The sequence below is a fragment of the Amphiura filiformis genome, chromosome 1 (assembly GCF_039555335.1).
Source record: "Amphiura filiformis chromosome 1, Afil_fr2py, whole genome shotgun sequence".
Classification (NCBI taxonomy): domain Eukaryota; kingdom Metazoa; phylum Echinodermata; class Ophiuroidea; order Amphilepidida; family Amphiuridae; genus Amphiura; species Amphiura filiformis.
Genome location: NC_092628.1, coordinates 52267640 through 52277791, shown reverse-complemented (window position 1 = coordinate 52277791; position 10152 = coordinate 52267640). Strand labels below are relative to the sequence as shown.

The 10152-nt window shown below is 35.6% G+C and overlaps 1 protein-coding gene across 1 annotated transcript; it reads right to left on the bottom strand.

Moving 5' to 3' along the window:
* Nucleotides 1-3041: 3041 nt before the first annotated feature.
* LOC140148656 (mitogen-activated protein kinase kinase kinase 12-like) lies at nt 3042-9113 on the bottom strand. Its single transcript, XM_072170694.1, has 5 exons — nt 8981-9113; nt 5666-6505; nt 5003-5215; nt 4454-4672; nt 3042-3536 (listed from the first exon to the last, which is right to left on the bottom strand). The coding sequence occupies exons 2-5, from the start codon at nt 6489-6491 to the stop codon at nt 3097-3099; spliced, it is 1698 nt and encodes a 565-aa protein (XP_072026795.1). The 5' UTR covers nt 6492-6505; nt 8981-9113; the 3' UTR covers nt 3042-3096.
* Nucleotides 9114-10152: the final 1039 nt, after the last annotated feature.

Sequence of the window (10152 nt, the reverse complement as noted above, 5' to 3'; positions counted from 1 at the left end):
CGAGCCTGGTCCCATCAGGACCCAATCGTGTGACCGCCCGGACCGACCGGAGGGACCGACAATTATTATATTAACTGATTAATGTCCTACAAATGTAGTTACTTCAAGAATTTTGTGCTCGTTTGTTGAATCATATACCCGGGTGATAAAATAAAGAAAATAATTAAATATCCAAGTAACGCTAAATACCCCGCCTCCGCCTAATGTTTAGGAACGGTGATGCGGACGGTCTCTTCAAAGCTCAAATTATGCTTGACAGTAAATGTTTAAATAATTTTCTTACTTTGCCATGTCGCAGACACGTTATTTGAGTGTAAAGGATGGTGCATCGCATTTTTGTTTGCTTTGAATGATCGGATTGGGTGATTTGATTTTTTTTTCTGAAATCATTCCCTTGATTCATACAAATTGGCCACCAACATGTTCAAATGAGTGTCGCCCCCAAAGATCTACATCACTTGCAGTGAATTTTGTGTGGCGGCGTACTTGGTTTTGTAGATGTTGACAAGAGACGTCGACGCTCCGTCCATAGATGAATACGGTATCGTATATAGAATTAATTTTTAAGTGTCAACAAATTATAGATGAATAAATAAATCTCTTGTTGGGAGTGAAATTGTACAAAATAATGCACGCGTACTGAGATGTTGATGCGTCTAATGCACGAGCCCCGAAGGAGGGAGCGCATCAACATCTCAGTACAAGTAAATTGGTTCAGTTGTATAATTTCTCGAGCAACAAGGGATTCGCATTTATTAAGCTATTTCATAGACGACTCAAAAATCTCGTGATTTTCACTATCTTTATAACACAATTGTCACTAAAATGTTGGAAAATGCAAGCAAATATAAAATGCATCCACCCACAAGAAAACGCGTCTGAAAGTACTGCGAGTACTACGCGGGGGTTCGCGCCCTTGCAATTATACAATATTCATGCATGGCTTGTAATTTAATATTACGTTTGCTCTGATTGGTTATTATTATTTATTATTATTTATTATCTTTACCCAGGGTATGCCCGAATCAGCTTAAAGCTGTTCTAACCGGGGCCCTGCAATATACAATTAAGTTACAACAATATTAAAAGACACTCATATAAAATATAGAAATTATACATAAAAACACATTTAGATATACAAACAATTATGGCAATTTCATATAATCATAGGTATATACAACTTTTAAAAACATCAAATCATGCGAATATGCAATCTACTTCAGATGGCTACTTTTATACATTGTCTTAAACGACTGAACATTAACAGCATTTCTAGTAGGCGGGTCAATATTATTCCACAACTTAAGGGATCTAGAATGAGCGTTTATTGCGTTTCGACAGTATTTTTTGTGGGACATGAGAGCACCTCAGACCTATCGAATTGCATCCTGAATACGAAGCATGTCTTTCTGATATCAAATAATTTTCATTTTTTGAAAATCACAATATAATACAAATTTTATGACAAATTATAAAAATTTGATATTTTTCAAATTTTTGATATATAAAAGTCCTCGGAGTAAATTATATAAATCTAATGATGTATTCTTAAAGTGTATGTAGCAGGGAGGAAAAGCCGACGGTCAATTGAAAATTTTGACATTTCATATTGAAGATATGGATTTTTTTCCCAAAAAGACCTAATTTTTTTTTTTTTTGTGTTTTGGAGAAAAAAAATCCATATCTTCAATACGAAAGGTCAAAATTTTCAATTGATCGTCGGCTTTTCATCCCACCTACATACTCATTAAGTATAAATCATCAGATTTATAAAGTTTACTTCGAGTACTGTTAAATATCAAAAATATCAATTTTAATGATTTGCCATAAAATGTGTATTAAATTGCGAATTTCAAAAATCAAAATTATTTGATATCAGAAAGACATTCTCCGTATTCAGAATGCAATTCGATATGTCTGATGTGCTCTAATGTCCCAAAATAAATACTGTCCAAACGTTCATACCCCAGCCCTTAACGCCACTATAGCTGAACGAAAATTTAAAAGACTCAATGTCAGTACCATGAACAATGGGTGGAAGAGCTAGCAAATCAGCTGCAGCTTGCCTCGTAACACGATCGTGATTGTCACGCACATAATTGAACATATTATTTAAATACTGTGGAGCAAGACCATTAAGACATTTATAAATCATTAGAGCTTTGAAATAATCATTACGATCTGATAGCCGTGACCACCTTAGCTCTTGAAACATATAATTAGATGGAGTGTAGTAATTAACACCTAAGATCACACGCGCACATCGCTTTTGTATTACATCAAGCCTATGACAATCTTCTTTAAAACGACCATACCATGCTAAGCTACAATAATCAAAGTGAGGTTGAACCATACTTTTATAAAGAACATTTAAAGTATCAACATTAAGATATGGCTTAACACGACGTAACAAAGCAAGTTTACAAAAAACATTTCGAACAACATTATTAACTTGCTTATGCCATTTTAATTGATTATCAATTACATCACCCAAGCATTTAAAATTATCAACACATTCAAGATCATTGCCATCAATTCTAACAGAAAAATCATTTGCATGCACATTATTAAGTCTAGCACTAGTACCAACTAGCATGATTTTTGTCTTATCAGAGTTAAGGAACATCTTATTCGTACGCATCCAAATCATAAGCTTTTCAAGATCACACCTTAATTTACTTGCAATATCACGAGCATCATCCCCACTAACAGACAGTGTGGTATCATCAGCATACATTGAAATATAACCATGCTCAATTACTTTACACATGCTATTAATAAAAATGATGAATAATAGTGGCCCAAGTATGCTACCTTGAGGAACACCTGAATTTACAGGAAGTTCATTTGATAAAGCTCCCTTAAAAGACACTCGTTGTGTTCTATCATGTAAATAAGAACGAAACCATTTAACTGTGTGGTCAGTTGCGCCCATTTCATGTAATTTATTCAACAACATATCATGATTGACTGTATCAAACGCCTTACGCAAATCTACAAAGGCTACGCCAGTCATTTTACCTGAATTCATATTGCTCACTATTACTATCTAGGAGTGAATTTGAAAAGGCAGACAATAAAAAAAAACCCACCATATTACAATTCATCTCCGAAACCGATGTCTAACTCAGTGGTGTCGAATTGACTATCATCGCTCTCTGTGGTAAAATCGGGGTCGTAATTAAAGAAAACGAAGTCCTTCAGTTCGGGTATGTATCCAAGCGAGAATAGAGCTGTCAACATTGGTCTACCCGGTACATGGGAACTTACGAGAAAAACAAATGAGATAAAGATTGGAAGAAAGACAAAGGTACAAAACAGCAAAAGTAAATTTACAATGCCATATTTTTCTTTGATATGACATAAATGTGTACTATTTGGCACGGAGTCTCCATCGTAGAACAGAACTTGCTGGGTCTCAGGTATACCTTTCTGCTCTTCAAGTAGTTTCTTCAGGTCTTCCACTGTCATGGCTTCGTCTGATATTTTAAATGCCTCAGCATCGTCTGTAGAAACTGCTATGCTTATGCTGTCACCTTCAAATACAAGTAACAACAAATTGTTCATTAATTGATTAATAAAATTGATTTAATTAATAATTGAACCAATACATTGATGGTTAAACATGGGCTATACTAATGTATCGTGTATTTTTGATTTGTCGATAATGTTGGTACATTAATTTATGTCTCACATTGATTTATGTTCTGCCAGGACACAGCAGATAGACCGCCCTCTCTTTATAATTAATTTACTTGACTGTGAGACATTAATTCGCCGGCAGATATCCGCCATGTCTAGCCTGTTGCAATACGAACTATTGGTCTACTTTTCTTATAATTGTCTATTGTGCTAAGCATAATTATTATCTATCACTTCACTGCATGCGGTAGTTTATGCTCTATCAAATCTGAATGAGTCTTTACTTAAGAGACGGTGACGTTTTTACCGAAGTCTGTCGTAGGTGGCCTACTTTCATGTCACCGAGTTATACGGGCCCGAAATCGTGCGCATATATTGAGGGGGGCTTTGTTTGTTTGTATAAAACATAAACGATGCATGATGATGGAGATGATATGATTATTAACTAGTTTATTGTCCCCGGCAAGCACAACCCATATCTCTTAACTAGGACTCTCCTCCTGTTCCCTCTCCCCCGCCCCCCCCCACATTCGATACAACTTCTAACCAAGTGATTATGTTCTTCACACGATATATAACAAACTGAAATGAAAATCGAATCTCTTTGCTAAATTTTAAGTTTCTAACAAAGGGTAGAAACAAAGATATCGATAACGATGTCAGTCAAGAGCATAGTCATGATAGACCACACGGAAGGCCGCGATTAACCTATGTTAATAAACGTTCGTGGGACAAAGGTCGCGCCTCTGCCTTACACAGTAGACAGATTTAATTGTGCGTAACATCAATACCTATGGTAACATGAACATACCTGTTCTGCTCTTGACAAAGACATGACATTCTAGATCTAATCTGCATTCAGTGTGATCTGTGACAAAGCCCAGTGATGCCAGTTGGCGAGAGTCAGCGAATGTTGCACCTTGATAGCTGACACTTTGGTAGCGTATCGGGATGTTCCTCCTTTTCATGATTTCTTCTTTCACGTCTGCTATGTTGTTAAGCCAATCCATCTGCAGTGTCATTTCTTCACCTAAAAGTAAGTTTGACGTTGGTTTTATTGCTGCCCTACCGATTAGATGACTCAAGAAGACAGTTTATCAAAGCAATACTATACTTTAATCAATTACAATCAAAACAAACGAGAATTGCAAGTGGTTTGTTTCAATGCTGGTAAGAAAACATCTCTTGTGTAAAATCGCATATGTTTTATTCTTTTCTTGTTGTTGTTGTTGTTGTTGTTGTTGTTGTTGTTGTTGTTGTTGTTTTGGGGATGTGGGTGGGGTAAAGAATGACGAAAATGACTCCTAAAAGGTCCTATACAATTGCAACTTAAGTGTGTATAGGTGATAAATTTGCTTACTTGCTACTGGCATTCGCAGAGTGACTGGTGAATCCAAGTGCAGCACAGAACCTTCAATGATTTCATATAAGGATACTGTGGCATCCATGTCGTCGAGTACACGATCCTGGTACGTAAGTCGCTGTTTTTGTATTTCTAACCCAGTTTTCTGTTCTATGCACTTCTTCACATATCTAATAGAGTCAGATGACCGGGTCTGTATGATTTGTGTATCTGCGCAAAAGTAAGAAAACATGTAATTTTATTATATTAATTTAACTTATCGATCGCCCTATCATTTCCGACCATGGTCCCATTCTTTAAAAAACGACGGAGGAAATGTTTAAATTATATCTCTTGATTATTGTCATCATCTCAGGGTACACCTCAATTACTCAGCATTACTCAGGGCACGTCACACTTCTGCTGGATCAAACCAACCCGACGGTATGAATACATTTCTTAAAAGAGCATATCTTCAAAAGTTGTTAGCCGATTGAAATAATTGTTTTGGTTTATTAAAGCTAACGATTTAAGGTTTTCTTTACATATATATCAAAATATATTTCATCAACTTTTCAAAAATAGGAGAAAAAAGGCGCAATGAGGGTTCTGGTTTTTTTTTTGTGGGGGCACCCTGTAGTTTACAATGTTTAACCATGTTAACGCATCCTTTACTCTTACCTCTCTTTGTTTCAACAGTCACATCCATCATATCAATGTCTTGTAGTCTTGATAATATCTCGATAATATCTGATGGTTGGGGCCGTTGGTACCTGTCTTTCTTCCAGCATCTCTCTAGAAGATCTCTGATTTCAGTAGAACAGTCGCTGGGGATTGGTGGACGTTCATTTTTGTCAACCACTATATACATGATGGTCGGGTAAGTCACGCCTTTGAATGGTACCTCAAGCGTTATGAGTTCCCATACAAATATACCAAACGCGTAAATATCTGACCGTGGTGAAGCGTGTTCCTCCTCCCACATTTCGGGTGCCATATACGCGTGTGTCCCCCTAACATCGGACATTGTGTATGTTAGCCCGATAGCTTTAGAGAGTCTGAAATCGGTTAATTTCACATTGTTTTCTTGAGTGATCAAAAAATTCGACGATTTTATGTCACGGTGCTGAACATTATTTTCATGTAAGTAACCGATTGCTGATATTGCTTGCAAACTCCATAGATTCCTTCGATGTTTAGTCAGGGATTGACCGGTGGCTCTGAGTCTATTAAGTTCTTGTCTTGCAGTGCCACGTTCACATAGCTCAAGGACTAATGAAAAATTTGCTTCATTTGGTACATATGCTAAGAGCTTTACTATGTGAGGATGATCTAATTTTGCCAATATTTCGAGTTCTCGTCTTTCCACTTTGTGTTGCCTCTTGACAGCAACCTCACGACCACTCCATGTAGTTTTGAAAACAGTACTGTATCCTCCTTCACCAATTTTTTCCCAACTCTTTTCATTCCCAAGGTCTTCAATTGGGATAGAAAGAACCCCGGCCATCGCCTTATTATAACCTATAAAAAGGAGATGAATGATACAAAATATAGGGTGAAAGACATTACGACAACACAGAAAAAGCGTAATATAAAATTGAGTAAGAATACATTGGGCAAGTTACAGTTTTCCATTCTCATTAAAATCTTTGCTATGGAGTGTTCATATGGTGGGGGTTTGAAAAATCAGGAGGGTCAAAAACATTCGCGCATAAATGTAGAGTGTTCAGTTGTGTATCCAGTTGTATTTATTTATTTATTTATTTATTTATTTATTTATTATTTTTGACAAGACTCAATAGAGTGAATCAGTGCAGAAAAAAGCATGTTTCCTAGAGAAAGTGAGTGATGGGTGAAAGCAGCACCATTTTAGACATAATCATCTGTGCGAGGATTTTGTACACAAAAGATATACAAATTCAATTCAGTGCACTTAGCTGAACAGTGATCTTCGCAGGACAAGTTAATCACGATTACACATCTGTCGTCCGGAACAGTGAGTTTACAAGAACTTTGTAATCAACAAGAAGAAGACTGCCGGTAGTACGTGTAATTATAGCATGATCTCTATGCTTTTATGTTATGTGCAGAATCATTGTCAATCATTCATTCATATTATACTTTTCATTAAAAATTCAGATATTGTTAATTTAATCAAACAATGTGTTTTGTTGTGCATTCTGATGTGAATTTTGGTAAAAATGTGTTTTTGGCCTTAACGACTCGTAAGTCTTAACATACAGTACAAAGTAACATCAAAGTCTGACTTTGATCATGTTTGATGAGAAAACTTCTCTTGTTCAAGCTTTTATTTTGCCTCGATTTCTTTTTCCTTCAAACGTGCCTCTATTAATTGTAGCTTTTTTTACTTTATCTTGTTTCCAAGTTCCAATTTTGCTATTTTTCCACCGTTTCTAATTTGTGCTGTTCAAGCGCTATCATTTCTTGGCGTGCTTTTCTTCAATTTCTAGCTTTTGTTTCTCAATGTGTAGTCTTTCTAAGTGTTCTTTATTTTCAATATCAAGCTTTTGTATATCTAACTGCAATTGCATTTTAATTTATTTTCCATTTATGACGAACTTCTAGTTCTTTCAATTTAGCTGCATCCCCACCGATTTCAATTTGAACCTCAACTTTCTTATTCAAAAATGTCAAAAGAGATTCCTCAAAAACTCCTCCTGAACCAAAACATCAATTTACTTTCAATTCATAATATTTTGCAAATTCCAGTAATGCAAGCTGTTTAAACTCATCAAACTTATCCCAAGTTATAATTTCCAGAAACTCTTCAGCATTTAACGTCATACTGTACTTTCACTTTTGAGACTTGGTGAATTAATGTCAACATTTTCTTTTTACATTGTGTTCCCGGGCGAGCCCCCATTTTGTTACAAGTCGCAATGACTCGAGACCAAATGCGCCTTTTTCCAGTTCTCACACGAATGAACAACAACACACTGTTTGATTAAGTTAGCAATATCTGAGTCTTAAATGAAAAGTAGAAATTAATATGATTTTACAATGATTTTGCATATGACCATAAATACATACAATCATTTAGAATCAATAAAGTACACTGATTAGGAATGTTGCTTATCCAGCAGTCTTCTTCTTATTGTTGATTACAAAGTTCTGTTGCACTCAATGTTCAGGACGACTGATGTATATCCTGATTAAAACTTGTCGTGCGAAGACTACTCTTCAGCGAAGTCCACCGTTGACTTGAATTTATATCCTTTGCGTATAAAGTCCTTGCACATATGACAATTTCCAAAATTTGGCTGCTTCACCATGTTCACAATCACCCACTTCCTCCAGGAAACAGGCTTTTTCACACTGCTCCACTTACATTGACAAATGTGTTATTTCATAAACCAAACATCAGCAAATCGACAGAAGAATATTTTTCCCTTGGGGAGGATGAGCACTTTGGTGTACTCGAAATCTCCTACGTTATTGCTGGATTAATAGCATACTATTACCTATGCAAACTTACTGGTTTACATGTACCTTTCTTTGAAGGCACATAGACTACCATCAACTTATAAAGCTGATAACAACTTTCTTGATCCAAATCAGCTCCGAAACATATTTTCATTTGGTTATAAACTAACATAAATCCTCATTCTATTCATAGTTCATTCACCTTTTGGATAGCATATTCACCTTTTTATAGACCATCTTATGCAATACAGTGAACATTGTGGAAAATTGGGGGTTTCCCAAAAGTTTTAACTGACCTGTTATTGGAACCAATGGGTGTTTCCTCAGAAAATGTCATACACACACACACACACACCCCCACACCCCCACAAGAAAGAAATGTCACAGAAATTCTATTAAATTAATCTGAAGCTATGCAATTATGTAAATTGAGCTGATTCACAATCGATCGATACGGCGGATATGCGTATATCGTATACGTAAAATGTAAACCGACAATTATTGAATGGCGTGATGCCGAGTCGTATCAAGAAATAATATTATTATACTTACATGAAGTACCAATTTATCAAACCATTGAAGATCACTAGTTGATAAAGATCAGAAAGAAGCACATTCTTAAGATAAATATTAAATTAAAGTAACATTTTACTACCATGCAGTAGTGTGGTCCACGATTCGCTTTATGTTAATGTACCTATCGAATTCATCAGACGCCCTGGTATTCATGAGACAATATTGGAATTCCCCGCTACATAAGGGACCGTTCACATGTAACTGAGGGGCTTATTGCAAAAAGTAAAAATTCTCATTTCTTTTGGCCATGAAAAATAAACGTCAACCCCAAAGAAAATAGTGTAAACTCATGTTCTACGAGAAAAATTAAGGTGATTTTTTTCAGATGGATAAAAAAATTTCATGGCCCCTTTTTGCATCAGCCCCCCCATTACAAGTGTTTGCTAATGGTCCCTAACACTCTCTCTACCATACCACGAGTCATATATATAGGCAATTGGTCCCTGTGAAAATTGAATTAATTTTAACTATGACCAGTGCCAACGCGGGTGGCGGGATAATTGCGAAATTCTAACAAAGAAAACAAATGCCTACACAGAGAGATAGACTATGCCATAGTCGATTTTGATAAATTAAAATACGTTATTAATCATTCAACTTGAACTCAGTCGAAATTATATATATTTATCACAAGTAAAGTATTCAATAAATGGCCATAAAAAAGATTTGTAAATAAAGGACTAAAAGTAAAGTATACGTATGTTATATCGAATGCAACATATCTTTTTTTGTCATTGTGTTTTTATTGAAAAAAGCAAACCACAAACACATGATTGGAAAAAATTAGAACAAGTATACATAAATCATTAAACATCAATCAAATCACAAATTGACATCAAACATACACAAAAGTTCTGTGACCAAACATATCAGATTGAACCATGCGAACATACAAGATTTACCTGCCACCACAAAAGTGGGCATACTTAAATTACATGTACATGTACAGGAAGAGCATGTAAAAGGTGATTTATAAACAGTACATTTACAACCATAAAGTGAAATCAAAAATCAACACTCCATTTACCGAAGTGTTGAGATAGTTTCCCTTTTTTCAGAGCAATTTGATACTCAATCTTACGTTTGATAATGATAAAGGATTTAAGACCACTAAACGAGGGAGAGACATTTTGGAATTTACATTTGTA